This window comes from Mauremys mutica, chromosome 13 (assembly GCF_020497125.1).
Source record: "Mauremys mutica isolate MM-2020 ecotype Southern chromosome 13, ASM2049712v1, whole genome shotgun sequence".
In the NCBI taxonomy this organism is placed as follows: domain Eukaryota; kingdom Metazoa; phylum Chordata; order Testudines; family Geoemydidae; genus Mauremys; species Mauremys mutica.
In genome coordinates this window covers 1,818,657-1,845,624 of record NC_059084.1, presented here as the reverse complement: position 1 = coordinate 1,845,624, position 26,968 = coordinate 1,818,657, and the positions used below count along the sequence as shown (strand labels likewise).

Sequence of the window (26,968 nt, the reverse complement as noted above, 5' to 3'; positions counted from 1 at the left end):
CCATCACAGACAAAGGGGAGCAGAGAGATTGCTGCTCTTCATGGACTTTGAAGCACAGATGTATGCTCGCTGCATGTTGTTGAGAATTCTTGAAATATTATTTCAAGGCTTTTATAAATAATAATAATTAAAATCATCCCTTGAGTAGCTCCATAAACCAGGTGTGCTTAGACCCAAGGTGAATTTGACCCTTAATTTTTATCCTGATGCTTTTTGCTCTGTTGTTGTATTTCCACGTACATGTGTTGATGCAATGGGAGCAATGACAAAGTTCATTCTGGTTCTTGAGATGATACTAATTCTACTTGTGTCCCCCATTTAAGTATAGGGACTGTATGGCCGGAGCTGGTAATATCTCTTAAAACCAAAAAAAAAAAAAGTGACGTGTTCCTGCTGCCCTTTCCTTTAACATGGTCTTTGAAAAACGACTCTAACACGTTTAGACACTTCATGCTTTTATCAGAGGCTTGTGTGTAATAAGGGTTTGCACTCCTTCTTAGCTGACTCTTCAGTGAAACCTGTGTCTCTGCCATCCCATTAACGTTCATGACGTGTCGTGTTGCAAACAAGGTTCTGCCTCCCCTGCATGTGGGATACGGGTTCTGGTTTGTGGGAGAAAATTCTCAGTCAAACTCCAATGCAAAAATTCCGGAAACCATTCCCGATGGAATGAGGAAAATGACGCAACTATCCTGAGGTGAGGGAGTAAGGAAAGTGGGATAACTGCTCGCTCCTTTCACATGGCTCCATTATGGAAGTCATCCACTGAAGGTTCAAGTTTTGTCTCCTAAATCCATGGTAATTTTACTTCATTAACTTCAATGGGATCAGGAGTTGGGCACAAGTACCTATTGCCACTCATCCGCTTGTTGCCTAAATGGATCCCCTCTGCCATGCCTTCCTCCTTTCTCTCTGCTTCCCCTTCATTCTGTGCAACCAGCTTCCTTCCCTGTCTATTCTAATCCCCTCTGGCACCACGGTTCCTGATCATCATCCTCTGATGTGTAACGGACTGGGAATCCTTTTCACAGGTACCACAGCCAAGATGCTAAAGATCTGGGCCATTCTCCTCTTCGGCGGCCTGCTGACCCCGTCTCAAGGACTAGATGGCGCTGCTCAGGTTCTTTCCAGGGTGAATCCAAACGTATTAGGAAAAAGTAAGTTTTATTAGAATACTATTCCGTTCAGTGTTGTGGAAGGGGTCAGATTTATTAGGATTTTCTGAACCATTTTGTCCTTCTTTTCATTTGCTCCTACACAGAAAAGCTGCGGGCGGTACCAAAGTCACTGAGTATCCGTCACAATGATAATCAGAGTCATTCTTGCACTTATAAAGTACTTTGTACCCAAAGATTTCAAAGGGCTTTATCCAGGTGGGAAACTATCACCAAACCCACTTCACAAATGGGGAAACCGCAGCACGGGCAGGGGAGGAGATGTGCCCCAGGCAACACAGTTGGGGGTGGAACCCGCCTCACCTCCTCTAACCACTGGTCATCTCTTCAGTTATAGCTGATCTGCTCCACAGAGGTGACATTCTCAACAGTGTGCTAGGACCCGTGTCAGCTGGCAATGGGGGGCTCCTCAACCTGGGAAATCTGCTGGACACTGGCCTCACAGGGTAAGTTGGGGGCAGCCCAGGTGTCAGTGAACAAACCACGGGCTGATTTCTGGCCAATGGGGGAAGGGGGAACTGGCAGAACCAGCTTCCAACGAGGAGCACAAAGATGTTGCAAAAGGGAGCGCTGACATCCAGCCCCATTCTGGATATGAGCAGCCCCTTCCCCTCCCCTCCCTACTCCAATACGTTTCTAATGAGAGAGAATAATCTAGCAGGACGTGCTGTCTGCATTCATCTCGGTCAGCCCTGATCATCCACTTGTGCACCCCGACCCACTGGCCACCCCCAATAACATTCCTCTGCTGCTCCCAGTCAGGGAGGAGCAGTGGGGCAACTTCCCCGTGATCTTTTGGGGATCTAAGATTGGAGCAAGCGTTTGTCCCACGTGGTGCTGAGACGATGTTTCTGGGTATGTGCCTATGCACTCGCCTGTCCAGAATATGACCTGTTACCGTCAATATGAGCAATTCAATAAGTGATGAACCTACGTGTGCTTCACAACCACCCAATGGTGACACCTGAAGCAGCATCGCTCATTCCTTGCTCTGTCTAGCATGACGCTGAAATCGCAGTTGGTGGGTTTTCCCCTCTGTTTTGGGGTTTTAAAGTATTAACAGCTAGTATAAGCCCTTGAAGGAAAAAACCCTGTACTCAGTTCTACTTGTGCAGGAGGGAGAGTTCCCAGCACACAGTGGAACTAAAGCACTGTGAAAACGTAGCTTAAACTCCCACACTGAAAACCCCTCTAGCTCATGGAGCCACTTCTAGAGGGACTGGCGGGCTGAGCGGACAAACCCTGGGCTATGGAGAGGCCGTGTCCTCAGCATTACCGTTCCATTGCCTACTTCTTGTGCTCTTTCGTTCTCCAGGCTGGAAATAAAAAAACTCACTCTCCCAAAAGTGTCGCTGAAGCTCCTGCCAGGAGTGGGGGTCCAGCTGAACGTCTACACCCAAGTGTTAACTGAAGGCAAAGGGTGAGTAGTCTTCCCGGGAGGGGGCCATAAAGCGAGAGAGTGCAACGGGAGAAACCTCAGGCCAGGCCGCGGTCCCCCCGGCTCTCTGTGGACAGGGCCGTTTCTTTCACAGGCTTGTGTATATCAGCAGGTGTCATTTATTAACCATATTTCCACCTTTAAAAGTTCACATGGTGCAGAAATAACCGAGAGGATAGTGTGAAACGGTGGTGAGTTAATCGGAGAGCCCCCAGTTTAGCATGTAGACGCGGCCTGTAAAGAGACCGTTAGCCTGCTCTCTCTTGCACAGTCAATCAGCAGGGGCAATTGTTAAGATGGATGCAATTAATTCCTCTGTCTGCTCTCAGCCTTGTAGGTAAGGTGCTCAATCTCCAGGTGGACGTGAACATTACCACAACAGCCAGACTGGCACAGGATAACGAAGGCGCCCCCAAGTTAATCATTGAAGACTGCAAGACGCAGCTTGTTAACGTTCGGATCCTCCTCAAGTGGGTACCACAGATATCTGCTGAGCCACAGATGGGCTGGCATCAGCCATTTTTACTATTATCTTCAAAGAGAATAAATTCGCTAATTCTTGTGTTTGATACTTAGGATACCTCAGTGCCGTATTCATTTGTTGTGACTAGAACAAATGTTTCTTTCAAAGGTTGGCTCAAATGGCCAAACAAGAGAGTTTCTGCATTGTGCTGCACTATACATGGATGCATATTAATCCCAATATTGGGCCAGATCCTGAATTCCTGAATTAATTTCAGAACAAAATCCCAGCCCTGTGCTGTGCGGAGGACAGCGTGAAGCTACGAGCGAGCAGTTCGATTTCTCTTGCGCTGATTACATTAATTTCCCAGTTACTAGCCAGCATCACCTCTAATTTTATATTCTTCTGTTGTTTAGTGTGCTCCGACTACGTCCAGCTCTCCTAAACAAGGACCTTGGGAACCTCTTTCCTGGAGTGGTAAGTGTGCAAAGCAATGGTGGCAAGGATCAAAGTGATTCCCGAGAAGCCCAAATGTGCAAACAAGTAGTCAACTGCGTGGTCCCTATTGCACTAAGTCATTGGGGCGCCTCTCACGAGAGAGGACCATTCCTGAGAGTAAAGGCTCACCCCCTAAGGAGGGGCTGGCCCACCATTTTGAAAACTGGGCCCTTGTGATGTGCAATAGCATGTTGTCATGTGCCTAGCTATCTGCATGCTCACTTACTCCAGTCCGCATTCCCAGTCAATGTGTACATGAATTAACTGTGCATTTTGTGCACATAAGCTGTGAAAATCTTGTCCCTGGGCTGAAGTTCACCTGGGTTCAGAGGGTCCACACACTATCCTGTACAGGAGTTAATAGAGGGATGGGCTTCAGGACAAGCACTGTGCAGAGAGGTAAGCTTCTGCACCCCTTGGTGCACCACAATTGTACCCCTTCTGAGAGGCCAGCATTGGCTCTTCATTTGTCAGCAGAGAGGGTGTGGAGGAGGCTTTCTAAGAGGCTTCCCCATGCAGGCAATGAACTTCCTGGGCTGCATTACGGCAGCTTCTCGCCAAGTTCATGAACTGGCAATATTCCTATGACTGTACCAGTATGATACAGCCTGGGACAGAATCCAGTTCCTGGGAGAGTCTCGTGCAGTAGGATCTTTTCTCTGTGTGTTACAGCTGTGTCCTTTAATTGATACCGTGCTCGACGACACCGTGAACCCTCTGCTGAGCACCGTGAACTGTAAGTCTCTGGTCACTTCCTCCTTCTTTCCTGTTCCAAAATAGTCCCTCCCTGGTCCAGTTCAGCACTTTGTAGCTGCGCAATATGAAAAATGATCTGATTTTACAAGAGTATTTCACCTAAAGGATCCACTGGGTTTTCTAAATCTTTAAGCCATTGTTAAGCTGACCTGCAGCAGAAGGGGCAGCCGTAGACCGTAGGCGGTAGAAGCAATCAGTGCTCTGGTGCTGGAGGTGAGATTGTTTCAGAGCTGAGTGATCCAAAGAACAGGGGATGGGAACAAACCTTCCCAATGTGGGGGGAAAACTCTGTAAAGTTTCTGATAGAGAAGATGCTGGGAAAGTTCAATGGCTGCTTTGGGACTTCCCACAGGGAGCCTACAACCTTCTCCATTCTAAGAGCCACTTGGTCCTGAGAGAGCTTCACAGCTCAGTTCTGAGCCAATTCGTAAGCTTTGCTCAGAGCGACTCAGCGCTGCAGCTGGGTGTTTCTCTCCAGGTTCTCTTCCCAGTGCGGGTCCTTTCAAGAACTGCTGCCCTCAGCACTGTTCTGCTGGGAATAGGTGATTGGGGATACCCAGAAATACTTTGTGCGTAAGCTCTTCCGCACAGGGACAGTCTGTTCTGTGTCTGCACAGCGCCCACCATAGCGGGGTCCTGGTCCCTGGTTGGACTCCTAGGTGCGATGAGAATACAAAAAATAACAAACAACAGGAACAGAGAGCAGGGGCGTTTCCCCTTCATCCCATCGTAAGAGACTCTTTGTCTCCTTGCAGCCGTGGTCCCACTGGGCGTGGTAGGAAATCTCCAGTACACTTTAGCGAGCCTCCCCGTGGTCAGTGATGCGGTGATCACACTGGATTTAAATGTAAGTGCTGTCGCTTTCCTTAGCGTGCGCATCCCTGAGTCTGCAATGCCGGATGGTTCTTGTGGTCCCCTTCGGTGTGGTGACGATTTCTCAAAGAAGCCCCCTGTTTCCCAGTTGTCTGCAGCAGAGGACTCGTTCAAAGAGGCTGTGGGCTGCAGCCCAGTGACTGGTCATATTATTACTGTCACTTCCTCGCTCTCTGTAGACTTCATCATACACTAAAGCTTGATGATCGGGGATGAGAGGTGAACAGCAGCTTAGATATTTGCTAGTTTAATACAACAATGTGAAGTTGATCTTCAATCAGAAGCACCTAATGCTAGCATTGCCTAAAGCAACAATGGTCATGCTTCATATTAAGTTTCCATTTCTAAAGAGTGGCTAGATGGCTAATAGACGTTACATCAGTAGTATGTGGTGTTGATGGTTATGTGGACATCAGTAGATGATATCAGAGATGTTTGTAAGCCATGGCTATAAGCAACCTATTGATCTGTTGGATGTTTTCACAATTGATTAACTATTTATTAAAACATCTATTAATTGTGCACAGACCATTTATAAACTATTTATGAATGGAATCTTACTATACAGTTTGGCCACAGTGATATTGGCTTAATGACTAGTGTATTTCATTGTAGGGAGCTTTATGGATGTTCCCCTCCCCCCCCGCCCCTTCTAAACTTTCTTTCAGGCTGTAGTGGAGGATTTGCTTGGCAATAAAGTCGACGATCCCGCGTGCTCAGCAGCAACCATATCTCTGCCGTCCATGGTGGGCAGCTCTTCCCAGCTTGGCCTCTCGGTGTGTCTCCTCAGCTCAGTGCTCAAGCTGCTGCTGGCGCCTGGGAATCTCAGCACAGACATTGCAGCTCAAATGGTGAGCGCGGCAAACCGGAAGGGATCCATTGCCTTTGAGCCTTCTGCCCAGGCATGCCACCTTTAGGCCCCTCGTCTATTTTTGCTCTTGAATGACCTAGGAACAGTTTGACTCCTTAGGATAAGATTCCTACCTTGTGCATTTTGATAACACACGGGGCTTGAGCTTGCACAGCACAGGGGTGGGATGCTGCACATGTGAACACAAGGTAAAAACATTGATGAGCAGGGGAACCTGATCCTGCCTTATTGAGAGGGCTTCTGCATGGCCACTGACTTCTATCCATCTAGTAGTAGCAGTAAGGTCATAGAGGGGAGAGTCCGGCTGCACCCCTCGTTGGCAATTAAGCTCTTGTCTCTTGAGACAAGCCCATTTTCTGCCCATACCCTGCAAGGTCTTTACTCTGTGCTCTTAAGAGTAAGGGCACAAGAGGCTTGAGACTTCTGCTCAGTGCAAACGACTGACAAATCAACTTACCTGTGCCCACATGTAGCAGAGCTCAGCCTTGTTTGGAGCATAGCTACCACAGGCTTCCTGCAACTCCCTGTGCAAGGACTTGCAGAATCCAGGCTATGACACGCTGGATGTCAGCTTGCTAGTAATTAACGGCTGTCAGTCTCGGGGTCAGGTTCAGCCCCGGAGCAGTCAGAGAAGTGGCAGCAGAAATGAATCTGGGCCACACAATTCTCCTTGCATCATCCACTGTATCTGCATAATCTCATCAAACTGCTACTTGCATCATCTGCTGCCAGTAGAACAACCCTGAGAATTGGTTGAGCAAAGAAATATTAACAGGGATAACGGTTTACGCAGGATCCATTTCTTGGAAGCAATTCAGCTTGCTGACTCACTTCGTATTTCTCCCTCAGCTTCCCAGTGACATCCCACTGACAGCCTCTGTCCTTCGCACTCTCATTCCTGAGGTCAGTGATTTTATTTTTTTCAGATTTTTTGCCATATCCCTCTTACCTTCAAAATCTTCTGCTTCTTGCTGTAACTGAGTCTGGTGACTTTGCACAGGTCTCCAAACTGCTGCCAGAGTCTCAGCAACCACTGCTGAAGATCAGAGTTCTGGAAACGCCTGCAGTGTCGGTGACAAATGGCAAAGTCACTGTGCGGCTCCCTGCTTCCATTGAGGTTTTCCCCTCAGCTTTGCCCCAGCAGTCTCTCTTTGTTCTGGGTGCTGTAAGTATAAAGATAAAAGTTTACATGACTTGGGGTTTTGTTTTCAATCTTGGAAATGGGAGAGGAAGGAATGAATTTGCTTTATTTTCTTGCTCTAATTGCAGGATATTGTTCTGAGAGTCCAGCCTACCATTTCAGACAACAAACTCCGCATCTCTGTAGCTCTGGAAAGGTAAATGGGGCTTCGTCCCTTGTGCCTCATTCATATCGGAAGGAATATTCCTCAGGAGAACAACAGGCAGTGAACCAGACAAGATTAAATGGAAATGTACAATTTAAATTCAATACAAAGAGTTGATAATTCTTTACAGTAGATTCCCTGGGCTCACTTCGGTAACGACAGATATTTGAAATTGGCCTGCTAAACCCAGGGTTGTGAGTTCAATCCTTGAGGGGGCCACTTAGGGATCTGGGGCAAAAATTGGTCCTGCTAGAGAAGGCAGGGGGCTGGACTTGATGACCTTTCAAGGTCCCTTCCAGTTCTAGGAGATTGGTATATCTCCAATTATTACTATTACTAAATGTGGACTCTGAAAAGAATAAAAATAATTAGGGAGCTTTGGTTACTGAAAAATGTCCCTCTATTTTTTAGCTTGGTTTTCACAAAAATTGTTTCTGTACATGTGTAAGACAAATGCAGAGGCCAAATGGGCATCTCATTAACACTCGAAGACTTGATTAGAGTTGGACTTCATGGTATTGTTACAATATGTTGTAGTCTATGGAAATCAGGCACTGGTAGGTCAAATCCTAGATTTTCCATGTTCTGTTGATTTAATGAGAAACTGTTTGTGTGTGTAACTGTGTTGCCATCCCAGTGAAATATTAGTTTTCTCTGATCTACTAATGTCTTTCCACCGGCTATGCAGATACTGGAAAAGTTGATATTGCATAGGATAGTCTCTGACTCTATCTTGACTTTTTCCATTTTTTGTAGAGTCGGCCTCAGACTGGCTTCTTCGCTAATTAGCAATTTCAATGTAAGTTCATGACACAGACACTGAACAAAGTACAATAATGATGGAGACTGTATCCAGGGAATAAGGAACAGAAGTTTTAATAAGTGTTGGTCTCCAAGCTTTTCTTGGAGAAAACGTTGGTATTCTCACGTTCCTGGAGAGGATTATTTTAATTGACTCCTCAATCATCACTCATACGAAGCCATTCTGATTTCTACGAATTGCATTTGAATACATGAATTAATTGCACATGTTGGGAGCATCTTGTGAGTTTGTGAAGGTTGCAGGAGAGGGTGGGAGGGAATGGAGCATAATTACCTGTCAGTCGTTTCTGTGATTAACACACCCGCTTTCAGTCCTGAAAAAGTTGGGAAACACTTGCCTAAGATTTGCATTTTAAGAGCTCCGAGTGTCCTGCACCGATAGAATTTGCTTAATAAATTTGACACCACTCAGTTTTATACCCTTATAGGCATCATCCTAGAGCAGAGGCAGCTTTGATCTCCATAAGTGAACACCCAGCCTGTGGCATCTCTAGTGGGGAGAGAACAGCAGTTCGGGGCATTAGGTGTAAAGCAAGTGGGAGATTCTGAAGCAATCTCCGGACTCTTGATGCTCACTTACAATAAAAAAGGGGCATCACAGATTGGACTAACTGGGGGTCCTGGCAGGGAGCTTACTGAAGGCACCTCTCGTTCAGCACCTTCTATCTATATGAGTTAGATGGCCTCTCTTAGTGTAGTATCTGAGCACCGGATCATCTTTAAGGTATTTACCCTCACAGCCCTCAGCAAGGCGGGGACGTGCTATCATCCCCATTTACAGGAAAAGAGTCACAGAGAAACGAAGTGACTTGACAGTCTGGGGCCCAGCAGGGAACTGAGACATGAGCTGTCCTCCTCCTGTGATCTGTGAAATGGGAATGTCTCAACCTGAGAAATGATTGGCTTGCTTACTAAAAACCATCCCATGATAACAGCCGGCAGGTGGGGGGACATTCTGATCCGGAGATGGAATGGATCAAATTCAATATCTCCACAATGAAAAGGCAGATGTTCTCTTTTTCAGTCATAAAATATGTGGTCACTAAGATGCTTCTTTCTCCATTGCAGGTTGCACGTCTGGAACCATTAATCAGTGACATACTCAATGCTGTATACGTGCCACTCCTCAATGGTACGGTCTTTATATTTGAGTCTTCTGTCTCATAGGGTCCCTCTCTTGTCTTTTCTCATTGGCTACAACCACACCGTTTAGCGCAGGGCTGACAGTTTCTGCTTGTTTATTTCAGATGCCCTGGGGGTGGAAATTCCTCTGCCTAATCTTCTCAACCTGAACTGGGAGAATGGCCTTGTCAAAGTCATTAATGTAAGGGTTTGCTCATTTCTTCATGTTGGTTTCCTGTAGAGTTTCATGATGGTCTCTTTTTCTGGAGTCTCACTTGCTCAGACTTCGCAGTAACATATTGTACAGTTAGACCCTGCCAGTCATGGTCCTGAATTTTCAAGAAGAGCCTCAACTCTGCCTCTGAATTGCTCTCTACATTTTTCTTCTGTTTATTTTATAGTACTTTGTTGACTAAGCTGCTGCAATCAAGTATTCCGACAATTAAGTGATATACTTTGTGTCCACAAAATTGTACACACAATTAGTGCAGGTGCGAAATACAGTAGAAAATTAGAGGCCACTTCTGAAAGTAAGGACTTCAATTGAAATGTCCCACCTTGTCGGCATGGTAAAACCTTACAAACCCTGCTGCTTTATTTGAGAAACACATGTGTTCTCACCACAGACTGAATGGGACATAATGCTCAGTCTTCATAGTGCAACCAGGAGCCGCATTCTGTCACAATTTCATACATGTATGTCCTGTCAAATCTTCTAACCGTACTCTAGGTGACGGTTTGTTATTCCCCATCTTGTTCTAGTCAAATTGTCTCCTGAGATGAGACGATGAGTTATACTAACCCATGCAGTAGCTTTGTGAGGTGGATACGTTACATGTTTGCTATAGATTGGATTTGAACCTCCATCTGATTTCCACTTGTGATCAAAACTAGGGCCATGAACCCTAATGTACTACGTACTGGTACTGTAGCACCCATTAACCATTGCTAATTCTTTCAATGGTCCCTCTAGCGCAGGTGAGAAAAGTTGGTGAAAATCCCACAGAGAAAATTGAATTTTCCTGACCGAGTGCCTCCTCTTTCCCACAGAACGCTTTATTGGTTAACGCGCTGGCCTAACCCTTCCACGAGGGACAGCCCGCCACTGGCACCGGGATGGAGGAGAGAATTCATGACTGAAGAACCCTGCACTTCCTTACTTTTTTCCCCCATGACACTTTGAGTCAAGGCTATGACGATAGAAACAAAATGTTGTTCTGCTTCTGATCATTGAATCAAGCTGTAGAAAAGACTTAGTAGAAATGAAATTGTTGCTTACTTGGTTGAAAATAGTTGGGATTTTCTAAGCAAACTTCTGTAGTCAGCTTAAGCTTCAGGAGAGTTTGGAGCCGAGAGCCCTGCCTTGTGCACGGGGGTGCTTTCCATTTCTTGTTACCCTTTCAATAAAAGCTTTCATTGCCTCAGCATTCCTGATGCGGTTTTGTCCCCCTTTGCTGTAAGACTCAGGTTGTCAGAATGCTCCCCTGCCCCCCTCACGCCCACTGCCACACAACGAATACAGAAATTTTCATCTGACAAGACACTAAAAGGGGAAGCGTCATTCATAGTTTGCTAGGCAGCTCCGTTAAGGGTCACATTTCTGAAGTTCAGCACAATGCCTGAGCCACCCTAAATGCATGTCTGCGACGGGCCACTCCTCCCTTCCACAAACGCAGACTGCGCTCAGCCTTCATTCTGTAAACACCACCGGGTCCCTGTCTCCACACTTCATCTCAACTTTCTAACCCCTTCTCCAAAAGCAGGGTGGGGAAGGGGGGACTGCCTTCACCAGGCTCTCCTAGCCTTCTGCTTCTCGTCTTCTCTTCCCCCCCTTAGCAAGCCTTCCTGTGCCCTTTAATACAGCGTCCCTGCTAATGGGCTAATTTGCCCCAATCTGGTAGGGTTGCCAAGTTTGGTTGGACATATTCCTGGAGGTTTTATCACATGACATAGTTGTTAATTAAAAGATTAATCTTTAATTCCTGGAGACTCCAGGACAATCCCAGAGGGTTGGTAACCCTACAATCTGGCCTGGTAATCAGGTACACCTCTGTACAATTAGGCCTTCTCAGGGAGGCTGGGCCTAATTAGTACAAATAATGACCAGAGTGCCAGCCGCAGCACTGTCACAATGCCCTTCCCCACCAATCAGACAACGCCCCGCATGTCTGTTCACCCATCAGTCACATGCGACAGTGTCCTTAGGAAGGTCTCAGTTCCCGCGGAGAGCTGTAGGTAATGTTACCTATGTGTTTGCACTAGCCTCTCTGCCCCCTTTCAGCGGCTATGCTCCCCTAGTGGGAGCAACTCCTGTGCCTTTCTGTTCACATGGCCCTCCTCAGTGTAGTATCTAAGCACCTCACAGTCCTAATACAGTCCGTATTATCCCCATTTTATAGGTGGGGAGGAGGCACAGGGGAGACCAAGTGAGTTGCTCAAAGACACACAGGGGGTGAGTCAGGAATCGAACACAGGTCTCTTGAGTTCCAATCTAGTGCCACTAGCAGCCATCCTTCCTAGCCTTGGAACAGCTGAGCCAGGGAAGGGGAAGTTTCTTGCTTGCCCCTCTGCCTGGCTGAGGAGCACGGAGTCTGCCTGGCATTTCAAAGAGACTGTTTGAAGGAAGCTCCTTATCTGCGAGGCCAGGAGATGTGTTCCCCACACAGATGAGGTCACTATACCCAACAGCTGAGCAGGACGCTCATGCTGCATGCTCCTCAGCCGCAGATCTAGGCGGATCTTCTGGAAATATCTTAGGAGGTTAACCACTAATGGCCTGATTTTCAAAGATCCTATGGATGTTAGTGGGAGCTGCACACACTCAGCACCTCTGAAAATTAGGCCATAAGCCGTTTGTTAATTATTCCTCTAATCACTCTCTGTAGAAGTAGAGGCTTTGTTCCTTGGGCTTCTGTTGGCTGCGTTTATCTGGTATGTGTGTGATATGTATATAGCTACGTATACAGGGCCACGTTCAGACCTAGTGGTTGCAGTTGGGTTTGTGGAGTTGCTATGGCCCTAGATGACGTCCTTCCCCTGGTACATTGAGCCAGGTACTATTCAAAATGCCCTTTCACAAGCTGGACATCACAGGTGATTACGTGTGTTGTGCAAATTGAACACAAGCAACTTCTAGTTTGTCTCCCAGCTATTATGGGGAGCGGCTGCGGAGAGAACAGGCCAGTAACGTCAGCACAGAGCCACGGAAATCAATGGAGCTACTCAGATTTACACCAGGTAAGGCTCCGGCTCAACAACTGGGGATCTTTGGAGATGTACAGAAGTAGTGCCCATGGGCCAGCGCCTCTGCTGGTGTACACTGCATATACTGCCATCGATGTGTCTCAAGCTTACGCCAATTTATAGCAGCAGAGGATCTGGCCCTGAATTGTTAATGTCCGTGTTGCCGCAGAGACCTATAAAGTTGTGGGGTGGAGGAAATGGAAAGGTAGTCAGGCTGCTGCTCTTTAAGGCTTTGCAGAAAACCCTGCACAGGAAAGTGGCCCATTTGCTAAATCATCTGGCTGGAAATTCCTCCCTCTGTGGCTGGGAGACTCCTTAGCTTTCACCAGAAATCTATTTTCAAAAGGAAGATCTCTGTGCTGCGAGCCAGAGAGCTGAGAGACCGTCTGTCCTGGGAAGGAACGGAGGCAGCTGCACTGTTCTACTGGCACTTAACTATTCCAGAACTGAGCATCTGAATGACACTGCTGTCTATTCCCCGGCCCTCTGGGAGCTCAATAACCCAGTATGCCCTCTCCAGCTCCTACGGGCCTCCACTCTGGTTATGGCAACGTTTGTAGAGCAATTCACCCTCCCAGCCCAAACCCAAGTGACTGGTCTTTGTGCAGGACACTATTCTGTCCCTCAAGGGGCATTTAAAGTGTCTGTGAAAGCAGCAGGGCTGCAGCATCCTCCCTGCATGGTCGGGTCTCTGGCCCACATGTTGGACTAGTGGCCACTGCCACCTTGTATCTCTTGCATAGGGAGTCAGGGCATCTGCACACGTGGCCTCCTCCTCGGTCAGCCCCAAATGGAACTTCCCTTCCACATGGATCGGTTTGGGTCTGCTGGGGCACTGCACTCCAGCAGGCCAATGGGGTGTAGCACCCCCCTGTATGGCTCGTCCCTTCCCTCCCGCACCACCTTGACAGGGCTTCAGTGACAGGGAGGGTCAAAACCCAGCCACACTAATGTTTATGGGGAAGAAACACCAGCAAAAAAAGCCCGATCGACTCGGAATTGAATTATGATTCAGATTTCACAGGTAATTGCCTCACTGCTCGCCCAGTACTGGTTGGCAATTTGCATGCACAATTACCTACTTTGCACATGCAATGGTGGCAGTTGTTGACAAAAGTTCAGAGCATTGCCAGTGATTCACAGAGGTGGCTTATAAGCCGTATCAGTGAAGAGAAGTTCCTTTTTCTGTGGGAAGATGGCCCATTATTTAAAATGTTTGCTCTTGTAACAACATCCACTGGCATTTCCCAGAGCTGCACTTAATGGGAATCCATGAAGGTGATAATTATATCCAAAGAGTCTGATACGGATAAGCTGAGTTGATGACCTGATTACTTGGTTTGAAAACATATTTTCCCTTATTGTGTGATATACTTGACCGCTCTAGCTGGGATCTAACAAAAGATTTTATCTCAAAGGTATTAACCATTCAGGTGACTAGCACAAAAGCATCGTTATGAGCTGATGGCAATTTAAGCTGGTAGCTGACACTAAATCTCAATTTCTCACTGGGTAGGGACTTGTCGATGTCTGTTGAAGGCGTCAGTTCTATCAATAACACGATGGAGGCTGTAGAAACTGTGCTGATAATCTTCAGGAAACACTTCTCAGGTTGAAACTTTAAGGACATAAACCTCCCTCTGAACTTTCCCGGAGACTGTTCCCCGTGCAGGCTCCAGATGCCATTGTTCTGCGATTCAGAGCTGGCATTCAGCACCATGTGGTGTTCTGCTGGGCTCATCACAGGCAGGTTATCAGGGGCCTTAGTGTCTTGTTTGTGAGTGATTTCAGTTGTTTTTCCGAAATGAACTGTGCATAACAGACAACAAAGAGACGAAAAGCAGCCAGTGACATTTGCATGAAAGGAAGCTTTGCCCTGGCAGGCTGACCCTGCTTGGGGCACTCAGGGTCTGTCTACACTGCAGTTTGCCATCTATGGCTGGCCCATGCCCGTTGACTCAGGCTGGTGGGGCTTGGGCTAAGGAGTTGTTTAGTTGCAGTGTAGAAGTTCTGGGACCCTCCAACCCAAGCCCAAATATCTACAGCACCCTTAAACAGCCCCTTAGCCCAAGTCAGCTGGCACAGGCCAGCTGCAGGTTTTAATTGCAATGTAGACACATACTTAGAGCTCATTAGTCTAATCATGGCACTGACATTATCTCTGAGCCATTGAGATCTGAATTTGCAGAATTGAATGTGCAACTGCATCTCTAATTTGCACGTGCAATTCAGGGGTGGTTATTAGAGTGGGATGTTCAGTGGATGATGGGATTGTATATGTAAAACAATGGAAGAGCATCCAGCAAACAGGCTGGGCACTGATTGTCTGAGATGCTTAGAAATCTGAACAAATAAATAATGGCCACAGTTGTGCCCCAGACTCTGGACTATGCACACACACACACATACATAGAGATGGCTAGCGGGCAATTTTGTGTGGTGCAGTCACAAAAGTGGGTGCTAAAGCTGGGCACCAAAATCTGCATTTTGGCACCTAAATTGGTGGCCTGATTTTCAGCAGTGTCTGATTGTCCCAGGTCAATGGGAGCTGCCAATGCTCAGCATCTGTGAGGACCAGGCCACATACCTACGTACGCAGACATGGGTGCAGGTGCCTTGCTCTCCGCAGTCACAGCTGAAAGCTCTGGTCTCCAGTGAGATCTCAGCTGAGGTAGGTGAGTCCCAGGCTGCAAAGATCACACTGTGTTTCAATTCAGAATGGCTGCTTGCTCCAACCCTGTCTGTCGCCCTTTTATGTGCTAGTCACATGAGTTTGCAGGATCGGGCTTGTGGGTGCCTGAAACCTGTCGTATTGGCAAATGACCGGTGTGTGCTTGGAGACGTGCATTAGCCCTTGGAATGCTGAGTAACAGCACTGGCTGATTAACCTGGGCTGTATCTGATACCTGTTGCTTAATAGCTTTTCCAGATTTACCAACAGTTATTTATATTGGAATCCGTCAAAACCACAAACATCCTTTTTACACTCAAGCCATTAGCCCACCTTTTACCATTTAGGCTGCTTTCCTCTTCGCCTCTGCAGATTTTTGCTATATAAGACCTGCCTTTTCTATATTTTCAGACGCGGAACACAGCGAGAACAAGGCTGCTATGGACAGCTACCGAACCTCTGGCTGATCAAGAGCTAAGCAAAGCAAGAATAACACCACCTTTAAAGCTTGGGATAAAGTCAGGTAAAGAAAGGAATGAGGCTGCTACAAGGTGCTTTTAGTCATTGTGCTCATGGTCCCTACAATACTGCTGGGAAGAACTTTTGCTATTTATTTTTAAATTTCTTTTGTAATCCTGGTATAAGTACAAAGTACGGGGTGTTGGTTTTTTACCAAAATATGGCAGATAATTATGGTTAATGCAATCTTCCCATTGACTTTAGTGGGATTTGGATCAGGCCCAATGGGAGCAGAATTCGGCCCCTTACTCCTTTCTCTCTCTTTTCCAGTTCATGTGCATGATCTATTGCTCCACTTTCCTGTCCTGAATTTCCCTGGGACTCTTTGTTCTCTTCACGGTGCAGCTTCGTTTCTTCCCCTTTTCTGGCGTGGCATATTGCTAACCAGAAATGTTCTCACCAGGGCGCAGACACCAAGATGCTAAAGGGCTGGGCCATCGCCATCTTCTGTGGTCTGCTGACACGAGCCCTGAGCCAGCCTACACCAGCCCTGAGCCAGCCTGCGCCAGATGCTGTCCTCAGGGTTGGTAAAGGTGTGATAGGCAACGGTAAGTCAACGGAACGTCACCTGTGGGGTACAGATGGAAATAGGAATAAATAGCCGTCGTCAGAGGTGCTGAAACTATTGTGCAGACAAAACTCAGTGAGGCCTGTTAGAGCAGGGGAAATGCCTGGCAAGAGAGAAACCACCAGGCTTGTACGGCAGGGAATACGTGGGAAAACCGGACCCGAGTGAAGTAGGCAGATATGTCAAAAAGCCTGGTTACACGAGCTCTTATGGGGAGGACAGTACCCAGCTAACCCACCCCAGCCATGGATGGATATGCTGACATCAGCACAGTCAAGGGCTGCCCATGAGAGAGTCAAGTGGTGGCCCGGCTGCCTCAGTCACTTGCCTCTCCCCGAGGGTTATCCAGTGACAGCAACAGCTACCTGCTAAGCCTGGTCCTGTACCGGCTGTGAGGCTGGTTCCCCGCCAGGTGTAGGCACACAGAGATGCTACGGTTACTGACCTGCACAGTGAGGCCACGCAGTTAGGACGCATACTGGGTGCATGATTATTGTGATTGTGCAAGAAATTTTATTCTGCTTATCCAGGCAGTAGGCAAATTCACCCGCTCTGTCTTTCACAGAGAGGTCTTTCTGCTGCTGCCCATCCCCGTAGTGTCGAATAGGTCCAGAATTCCCTTTGCTGACATGACGATGGGGAATTCTAATGTGTTGTCAAAGCAACGGTTGTAACCATGCTTACGGAGAATATTCAGAAGTCAGAACTAAAATTCATTAGTTGGCTTCATCCAGGGTTTGAGCTCAGGTGGATATAGGTGGCCTGACATCTCCCTTGTTAAAATAAAGTAGGCAGATGGTACAAAAGAAGCCAGATTCCCATTTGTTGAATACTTACCCTGTGCATTGTTTCCAGCTGTCACAGGCTCGCTGATACAAGGCAATGCCCTCCAAGGCGCAATCAGGGACGTGCCACTCGACAGTGGAGGTCCAGATGCAGGTGGAGGCCTGCTAGGAGGTCTCCTTGGTGGTGGTGGTGGTGGTGGCCTGCTTGGGGGCTTACTTGGTGGAGGTGGCGGTGGAGGAGGGCTACTTAGTGGGATTACTGGTGGCTTGCTTGGTGGAGGGGGTGGTGGTGGGCTGCTTGGTGGGATTACAGGTGGCCTGCTTGGTGGAGGTGGTGGTGGTGGTGGCGGAGGTCTCCTTGGCGGTGGTGGCAATGCTTATGGCGGAGGCCTACCTGGGGCTGGTGGTTATGTTCCTGGAGGGAGTCTCCCCAATGGTGGAGCTGGAGGATTGCTAGGAGGTCTGCTGGGTGATGGAGGTCTACTTGGTATCCTCGGGGAAGGAGGTTTGCTCAGCACCGTCCAGGGGCTCACAGGGTAAGGAACATACTGCAAAGGTCTCTGCACAATGTGGCAATGAGCCCACTGCATGGTCACAGGCAATAATGTAATACGGCTCAGGAGCTGTAGGTAAACTCTAGGAGGTTCAGAGTTGAAACCTCTCTGGCTTAGAAATCGGGCTGGAAATCCCACAAGATTTCCACTGCTTCCTGCTTCTGGAAGGGTAAAAAATACAGCAGTAACATCACGTATCCAGTATAGTATATTGAAGAGCATTTCAGTACTTCTGTGACCCCTACCAGCTGAAAGCAGGAAGCAAATAGAGATGCGCAAATGCAAGAGCTACATTGAACTACTGGGTATATTTTTTTCTATCTAATTATTGGGGAGGGATAGTTCAGTGGTTTGAGCATTGGCCTGCTAAACCCAGGGTGTTGTGAGTTCAATCCTGGAGGGGGCCATCTGGGGCAAAAGCAGTACTTGGTCCTGCTAGTGAAGGCAGGGGGCTGGACTTGAGGACCCTTCGGGGTCCCTTCCAGTTCTACGAGATAAGTATATCTCCATTTATTCATTTATCACCTTGTTTGCAAGCTTCCCATGGTCACTTGAGAGACGTGTACGTTGGGAACTAGGTTTTGAGAGAATTTGGTTCCTTAGGGTTCTGTCTCCATTGGCATTTACATTACTTCAGTGGAGGCATTTTTAAATTATTTTGATTACATGATTTTGGGCCTCCCAGTCAGTCTCTTGCTCACGATCCCTCTTTGCATCCTGCAGGTTGAGAATTGTGGAACTAACACTCCCCAAAGTATCTGTGAGACTCCTCCCAGGGATTGGAGTCCGCCTGGACCTGTATACTAGAGTAGCAATCAATGGTAAGAGGTGAGTAGGGTACTCTTTGGGAAGTGTCTCATTCACTCCGGACAGCTAGTAAAATCAGCAGCTGCACTGGGCGTTCTCTAGCTCCTGCCCCGGGGGTGGGGGAATCATTCCGGATGGAAGTGTCAGCTTTGGGGGCAGTCAAACACAAGTCACTGAGTGACACAAGGGGCTCAGACACTAACTCCTGTGAAGTGAAGCAGAAGCAGAGGAATGAGGGATGGGCGTTGATGCAGCAGGCAGGCCTAGCAGGAGCCCTCAGACTCAGCCAGCATTTGGCCTCAGGGCCACTGGGAGCAGCTTACTCTGCCATGGCAGCTCCATCACAATGTTAAGGACTGTGGGGATGCGCCTCCCTCTACCCTGGCCAGCTATACTGGGGAGGAAGTGGGGCCATGGTGCTACCCTCACTCCCCATTTTAGGTAGCAAGCTCCTGTCTTTCCCATCATATCCAAGCATTAACAGGTTTCAGTGCCTGTGCTCTGCAGTGGAACTGCGTCCATCCCTGTGCAAGGGTGAAAGGATGGAGGCTTCTGCGTATCAGGAGGCAGCCGCTGGTTGGGGAGAGAGTCCATCACTCTCCACTTGGAGGAGATCCTTTGTCTTGACCTTGCTCTTGTCGTCTTGTGCAGCCTCCTAGGTTTGCTTGACATTGCAGTGGAAGTGAACATCACGTCGAAAGTCAGATTGACCATGGATGGCACAGGCTACCCCAGGCTGGTGATTGAGAGCTGCGATACTCTTCTCGATGGTATTAAAATCAGACTCCTTAGAGGGTAGGTGCAAAAGGGATTTTAAACTGACCACAGTGCTGGTGGTATTATGAACATGCACTGATGACCTTCAGGGCCATATCTTCTGAACTGCAAATGCAGCTGCATGTATTACAATGTGTTTACGTTTTTGTGCCTAATTTGCATGTGTGATAGTGACTATTGTGGTAAGTTAAGGATCTAGCTGGTCACATACATATGCAATTAACAAAACCAATATTATTTGGGGGTTACTCAATATGCATTTACAGTACAGTGGTCGCTACGGAAAAGTTGGCACTTACTAGAGTTACGGCAGGGTGGCGTGTGAGATGCTCCAGTTATTCCATAAGGAAATACGTCAATATTATCTATTCTGCTCTTGAATTCCTTTTACCACTGTGTGTGTTCTGAGATACACAACATTTCACATGCACTGCACAGTCCCCTCCTGGGACAAGGTACCGGTAGTTTCTTTTAAAGACATGAATACTTTAAAAGGGTTCAACCATAGAACACACAGCTCAGTGGCAAACCTCTCATTTGCTTCCATGGGATGAGAATTTGGTTCATCACAGCATTCAAAATCAAAACTTCCACAAAGCACTTAACTGCTTTATACTGTTGTCTTATTGGCAGGGCAGTTACTTCCAGAGGTCCACACTGGTACCCATCGGGTACTATTAATCCATAGTTCTGTTGTTCAACAAGATACTTTTATTCCTCAGCAACATTTTTCATCCTCTTGTTTTATTTTTCTCAGCCTGCTCCCAATTGTGGATAATTTATTGGCGCGGGTCCTTAACAGACTGCTTCCCGAATTGGTGAGTCCAGAAAGAGAGTATGTTAGCACGTCACGTAACTACAGCCATGCTCCAAAATGCCTTTCGAATGTTTTAAACAAGCAAATATTTTAATCTTTCTCAAAAAATTAGCCTCTGTTAGACGATCTTTGAGAAATGAAAGAGTAGCCCTTTCCCAAACAGCTCGATTTGTTCCTTGATTTGCCTTCTGACTCCCTAATATTCACAAAGAAGGGAGAAGAGAATAAATCCCCAGGAGAGAGGGGTTCAGGCTATAGCATTCAGATTTCATACATCCTAGAGGTGAGATCCAGGGTTTTGGTGCAGCCCGTTATAAAGGCAGAAGCCATTAGTAACGTTTCAATCCTGATCTAGGCTTGTATTCAGAAACCACCGTTCCTTCAAAGTTCAGGGTCTTTGGGGCCAGAGTTTTGGTTTGGGTCCAGCACTAATGATGTATCAGAGAACGTACCAGCTCCGTTGAAAACATCCCTTCTTTGCAAAACTCTGAGCTTAGAGTGAGCCTGATACATAATGGGGCAAATTTATTGAGGGAGCAATGGGTGAGCCTGTGAAAATGTGCACCACAGCCTCAGTCCTGCGCCATTCAGGTCAGTGACAGTTTTTCCATTGACTTCAGAGGAGTAGGATCAAGCCTACCATGCCCAGTGCCTACAGAGTCCCTGTCCCCTTCCTCTAAGAACTCCAGGGCTTGGGATTCGAGGTTCCAGCTTTGGCCCATCTGTAATTAACATGAATGGTGGCTTTCCTCATACGGGGAAGGGAGTGTAGCAAGCTCCAGGGGCCAGATCCTCAGCTGATGCAAATCAGGCGAGCTGATTCATGCTGATTTACACCAGGTAAGGGTCTGGCCGCAGGCACTGCTCTAAAGGGGTTTGATTTGTCCGTGACATGTTGCTACACTGTTAGTTGCATTCACCAGTCTGACTTTGAGCAAGAGCCTGGTTCCTGGGAACGCCTCACCAAAGCGTTGACTCTTACAGCTGTGCCCGGTGGTCGATGTTGTCCTTGGCCTTGTCAATGATGAGCTGGGCCTCGTGAACTGTAAGTCTCTGGTGGTATCGTTGCTTCTCTTTCCCCAAGTGCCAAGTCCATTCCCCATGTTCCCTCAAGACTATTCATGCAATACACAGACCCGAGGGGACAATGAATCCTCAGGGCAAAAGGTGCTCATTGAATCCATACCCTGCTCTGCCCCTCGACACGAGATCTTCAAGGAGCTCCCTTGCTCTGACCCTGCACCCTACATATAGGGGGCAGGATTGGAGCAGAATGCCACCTCACATGGGGTAGTGCCTCCTATGCATACACCCCATTCTGCCCCCCCCAAATCCCTCCCTTTCCTGAGCCTTTCTCCACTAGCCAGAGAACCTCTGCACTCACCAAAGTGGGGGCACGATTTACCCTAAGATAATATCTGGAATTGGATCTGGATATCCCCTGTTCAGAAGGTCCCGGTTTTTGTTCAATTTTGAGATGTGGATTTCTCTGGGTCTTGGCTCCAGACTCCCCCAGTGCTGCGGGTATGTTCAAGGCTGTTCTGGCTGGAGTCCTCCTCCTCTTCCAGCAATGGAAAACACTGGTTGCCAGGAGCTCAGCTCCATCCACGGTACTGCCTGGTGCCAAGGGCTATTCTGGGACTCTCAGCAGGGTGTTTGAGTTGGCTGCTCAGAACACCTGAGCTCCGGGAGGTTTGTGGGAGACAGTGGAGCTAGGACGTAGAATTGCATCCAAACCCAGATGATGCTCACTAGCTTTCTTTCTATTTCAATGCAGCCCTGGTGCCCCTGGGCGTACTGGGAAGCATCCAGTACACTGTGTCCAGCCTTCCGCTAGTAACTGGCCAGTTCCTGGAAGTTGATTTAAATGTAAGTCCTGTTCTTGTCATGTGTACCCAAGGGCTGATGTTTCTCGTCGTTGCAATGACTGATCTTCCTGCAGTTTAGGGGGGAGGGTCCTAGGGGACCCCACCGGCCCCTGAGCAGTGAATTCACTGGAAGCTGCTGTTCACTGTGTGAAAGGCTCCCGTTGACAATGGCTTTAGGTCATACTCTCTGTGCTCTGATCGTCTTCCTATTGAAGCCATTGGAGAAAATTCCTATTGAAGCCATTGGAGAAAATTCCCATTGACTGTAATGGCTCAGGATCAGACCCTGTATCACACCAGCTGTTAACATTCTCCTGTTTTTAATTAATAAAATTCTGGAGAGAGGTCAGAACAGCTGCCTAATAGATTCTGATCCAGAGTTAGTTAAACGTAAAATTATTTCATGTCAATTCCTAACCAAATGAACCCAAAGTGAGTATCACGTGCAACATTTCTGAACGTTTATAACTTTCTCTCCTGGGCTTGCAGACTGTAGTTGGGCGGGTAGCAGGAGGCCTTGTTGACTACCCATTGGGCAAACCGGAAGCTGTCCCCATGCCACCAATGCCACAGATGGCAGACACCGCCTCCTCCCAGCTTGGACTCTCTATAAACTTCCTTGGCTCTGTAATCTCTCTCCTGCAGAAGCAAGGGGCACTTGATATAGAAATCACTGATGGAATGGTGAGTAGCACCCCAGCCACGTGGGGAGTCACTGATCCTTTTTTGCTTTTGAATTAAGAATAGATGATCGGCTAACATGGGCTGGCAGTGGGTATATAAAATCGCACACAAGTTGTACGGTTTTAGCAGCAAATTATCAATCGCCAGGAATGCTACTTATTCAGGCAGAGAAATGAAAAATGCAGGATTGTCTGGTTAACGCGCCAGGTGTGTTGTTAATGCTGCAAAGAAAGGTGTAGACACTGGTCACATGATGGATATGGTTCACTGAATTATTTCTTTTTTATTTGTCAGTTTCCTGAGCTTCCTCCACTAACAACATCAACCCTTGGAGCCCTGGTTCCCGCGGTTAGTGAGTTCTAGTGTTATATTTTACAACAAATACTCCGGTGACGGGGGCCATAAATGTACTGAGGGGGGGAGGATAGAGAGATCCACGTCCTTTTCCTTGTGAGGGTGGGGGAGAGGATAGAGAGATCCACTTCCTTTCCCTTGCAGGGACGGAGGGGGAGAGGATAGAGAGATCCACTTCCTTTTTCTTGCTTATTAAGAGCCTGATCCAAAGTCCACTGGAGCTAATGGCAGGAATCCCATTGACTTCAGTGGACTATAAATCAGACTCTAAAGTGCAAAACGCAGTGGGCTGGAGCTGGAGGTGGCCTCTCTTCACTGTTCTGGTGGCGCAATGGAGCTGCCCCATCTGTCTTAACACGATAGTTACAGGCCCGGATCCGCAGGTGATGCTCTAAATTCAGCCATGGACTTCAATGGTTGATGCATTCACTATGCCTGCCTCATCTCAGCATTACTCCGAGTTTAATCCATTTAAATCAGTGGAGTTGCACCTGGAGTAAAGCAATAACGAATCTGGCCACCTTATTCACAGGTGTTACAATCCTGCTCTCTGTAACTCCACACCTCTGTCCTTGAATTTCCACAGGTTTACCAGAAGTTCTCTGAGCCCCAGCCACTGGTGCTGAAAGTTGCAGTGCCTGAAACTCCCAGGGTGACCTTGAAAAAAAATCAAGGCTGGATACAACTCACTGCTACCACGGAAGTGTTGGTTTCCCAGCCCAATGATGCCCACCAGACCCTGTGTGTTCTAAATATTGTACGTACTGAAAACTAGCCAGAGCACAAATACTGAAACTCCCTCTGCAGTCACAAGTTCTGTCAATGGACTGTTGTTTGGTCAAATCTGCTGCTCTCATTCCTCTGCAATGGGATGCACCAATTGAGGGCACGCACATCTCTGCTCCACACTTGAGATGCGCGGCTGCGTTCAGCCATCCTGCGTGAAGGCAGGAAAAAGCCAGCGTCCGAGACTGACTGACCGACTGACTTTTGTTTCCTAATTGCAGGATGCTGCTTTGTTGGCCCACTTTTCTGTTGAAGACAACAAACTGAAGATCAGTGTCAGTCTTGACAAGTAGGACGTCTTTTCATCATGTCTTAGCCTTGGTTCAGTGTTCAGGGTGGGAGGGGGAGGAAAGAGGATCCTGTGTGTTAATTCACACAGCGCCTTCTTAGACATGGGCACATTTGGAAGTTGCTGGTAAAATTAAAGTCACTTGATTCTTCCTTTCTCTGCAGGACTCATCTCTCCTTGGCTTCCTCCTCCATCGGCAAATTTGATGTAAGAGCATAGGTTGCTTCAGCGCTGTGTGCAATCCACTGCAGGAAGCCAAGTGCTAACCAATATTGGCTCTAACAATACAAGGGTTAATTAGAATGTAAAATTAGTGTCACTTTTATACAATATATTCTATTGCCTCTAGACAGACATATTTCATGGGATGATCCATGGGCAATCTTCATGCAAATACTGTAAATGACCGTTTGTAAGACGTGGGTATGATAAATGTGTTATTAACATTGGGATATATTGGGACAGTGGTGAGTGGGGCAGTAATTACCTTTATTTAATTCACTCTCTGCTATTCCTGAAGACTTTTGGTCACGAAAAGTGCTTACGTTAATGCTTACATTAATTCCACAATGAAAAGTGTTCCGTATTAACAGTGTTTGCTTTGTAGGGTTAAGTTCTCCACCTAGTTTTCCATCTCTTTCCCTCTTTAGAGAGGAGGGGTGTTTTGGTCTCCATAAGTTGTGCTAAAAACATCTCACTAGCTTCCCCAGCGATGGGGGAGACACATCACACTCTAATAGAGAGAACAGAAGGAAAATTCAGGAGCAATCACAGGATTTTCATTTCTTAACTTAACTGAAGACAAAGTTTGTTTGACTTCCGGAGAAGGTTAATGGCAGAGAATCACGTAGCGCTAAATGCCAATTGATCTAAGGAATGGCATTAATTTTGGACCAGAAAATGACTGCATAATCCATGAAAAGGTGCTGCACCCTGATTCTGCAGCACAAATAAGGGACTGAGCTACAGTACATTGACTCTGGAGTAGGCATTGGGCCAGACTCTGTTGTAGTTAAATCCAGAAGAGACACATTGACCCCATGTAACTGAAATCTGAATCTTGGTCCATCATTTAGTGAATAAGCATCTCCATTAAATCACTTCTGTCCCTGATGCAGGTCTCGCTTTGGGAGTCGCTGGTTGGCAAGATTTTTGATGTTGCCTTCCTGCCAGCAGTGAACAGTAAGGACGGCTTTATTTTTCATTCAGATGCTCATTTGCACCAGACTCAGCCTGTACACAATATAATGGTTTATATGTTTTCAATTTGCATTAGCTGCACACAGTAGAACCTACTGGAGCTAATTTGTACTAAAGATGGTGAGACCCATGGCAGATGATTGAATTTTGTCAGTGAAGGAATAAACACAATAATAAAACAAACCAGACATACTGCATTGCAGAATTGACTTTGTGCATCTATTTGGATGACTGCTATTTTGTAGTGTGCTAGAAAAAGTAGCATAGTATATTTGGCAAAAGCAATGAAGTCTTGGACAGGACTCACAATAGAACTCTACTTTGCTTGCAGTGATCTGAATGAATGGAGAGTTAGTTTTAAAAAAACATAGTGAGGCTAATTGCAACTGAGTGAGCTGAGAACAGAGAGCGAAATTAAACATTGACTCCAATTTCCGTCAGCCTGGAAAGCTAAGTCTGATTTCTGTTCTTATCTGCAGGTGTGTTAGGAGGAGGCATTCCTCTCCCCAGACTGATGAACATCGACTTTAGTAACGCTGATATTGATGTCATTGAAGTAAGTGTTTTGACGAGGCAGTGTTTTCCTGTACCATCTCATTAGTCTTGCTTTCCCCCTAGATTCTCAGGTTAGTTTGCTACAAGAAAGACTGTATTTATGATTTGAAAAGAAAATGTTTCAACATGGCCCAACTTTGGAGCAGGGACAATGCAATTTTTCAAAGGTAACGTCTCACTTTATTGGCTGGATTCTCTGCTCAATGTGAGCAGGACACCTTGTTCTTACAGTGACCCACATAACTGCCCTTAATAGGATTCATGTTGTCAGATCTTGCTGCAAAGCCCTGAAAGTTCACTACAGTGGATTCCACTGACAGGAATATCAGGCAAAGGAATAGATCCATGTATGAAAAAAAACAACAACAACAAATGTTATTGTTTGTTTGTGCAAGGAATTGAGCTAAACACTTTTGATTACTTGTTTTGTTAGGATCTTCTTGTGTTATCAGCATGAGTCAGTGAAGCCAGATTGGAAGAGTCCCTTGCATTATACTTCTCCCACCTGAAAACAGACAGGCTCCGGCTTGATTGCAGAGGCCTGAACAATGTTTCTTTTCATACCTGGAATATTGAAACAAGACCTTGGGCCTTTCCAAAAACCCAGTACCACCAGTTGCTACTTTGATTAAAGCCTAGACTTAGTGGAATCAACATGTACCTGGTTTGCTTCAGATAATTAATGTGTGGAATATTCTCTACTGTGGCTTGATAGTTTTAGGGGAGGTTGGAAAATGCTTGTATATTTTGTAATTGTTGTGTGACCGTTTTAATTAAAGATTCCGATTCTCTGCAGTCAGAGCAGTGCTTTTCACGTCCCTGGAGCTGTTAGTGTTCTTCTCCTTTCTAACCTCTGGACCGCAAAGGATTTGATTGCATAAAATGCTACATAACAGCGCTTTAGCATGATATGTTCTGAGAAATCCAGTGCTTTGCCAAACACTGGGCATGTCTACCAAAAAACTGGAACAAGGCAAAACGGTGGAATTATCTGCTGAGTGCTGCAGTCCATTGCACCTGCCCTTTTCAAGGGCCTTGTTCAAAGTTTCGGGCCCCAAGGCATTTTAACTCATCCAAAATCTACAGCAGGAGGGATTACTCCTGCAAAGGGCCTGTATTAGTGTGAT

General features: G+C 46.9%; 2 protein-coding genes across 2 annotated transcripts; both read left to right on the top strand.

Annotated features, from left to right (window-relative positions):
* Window positions 1–1,045: 1,045 nt before the first annotated feature.
* LOC123348917 (BPI fold-containing family B member 3-like) lies at window positions 1,046–10,778 on the top strand. Its single transcript, XM_044986615.1, has 15 exons — window positions 1,046–1,157; window positions 1,507–1,621; window positions 2,491–2,595; window positions 2,943–3,083; window positions 3,493–3,553; window positions 4,247–4,310; window positions 5,086–5,177; window positions 5,872–6,054; window positions 6,924–6,977; window positions 7,075–7,239; window positions 7,344–7,411; window positions 8,177–8,219; window positions 9,311–9,374; window positions 9,490–9,566; window positions 10,415–10,778. The coding sequence occupies exons 1-15, from the start codon at window positions 1,046–1,048 to the stop codon at window positions 10,442–10,444; spliced, it is 1,374 nt and encodes a 457-aa protein (XP_044842550.1). The 3' UTR covers window positions 10,445–10,778.
* Window positions 10,779–17,041: 6,263 nt separating this feature from the next.
* BPIFB4 (BPI fold containing family B member 4) lies at window positions 17,042–26,543 on the top strand. Its single transcript, XM_044985786.1, has 15 exons — window positions 17,042–17,064; window positions 17,221–17,304; window positions 18,428–18,532; window positions 19,163–19,306; window positions 20,046–20,106; window positions 21,090–21,150; window positions 21,883–21,974; window positions 22,463–22,657; window positions 22,952–23,005; window positions 23,598–23,768; window positions 24,019–24,086; window positions 24,251–24,293; window positions 25,205–25,268; window positions 25,766–25,842; window positions 26,275–26,543. Exons 1-15 carry the CDS (start codon window positions 17,042–17,044, stop codon window positions 26,296–26,298), a joined length of 1,266 nt encoding a protein of 421 aa, XP_044841721.1. The 3' UTR covers window positions 26,299–26,543.
* The last annotated feature ends 425 nt before the right edge of the window (window positions 26,544–26,968 follow it).

Coding starts and splice junctions, on each gene's coding strand:
- LOC123348917 (XM_044986615.1), top strand. CDS start 1,046: ATGCTAAAGATCTGGGCCATTCTCCTCTTCGGCGGCCTGCTGACCCCG. Junction 1,622..2,490: donor CTGGACACTGGCCTCACAGG/GTAAGTTGGGGG, acceptor TTCGTTCTCCAG/GCTGGAAATAAAAAAACTCA. Junction 2,596..2,942: donor GTGTTAACTGAAGGCAAAGG/GTGAGTAGTCTT, acceptor GTCTGCTCTCAG/CCTTGTAGGTAAGGTGCTCA.
- BPIFB4 (XM_044985786.1), top strand. CDS start 17,042: ATGCTTACGGAGAATATTCAGAA. Junction 21,975..22,462: donor TCCTGGAAGTTGATTTAAAT/GTAAGTCCTGTT, acceptor CTGGGCTTGCAG/ACTGTAGTTGGGCGGGTAGC. Junction 24,087..24,250: donor ATCAGTGTCAGTCTTGACAA/GTAGGACGTCTT, acceptor CTTTCTCTGCAG/GACTCATCTCTCCTTGGCTT.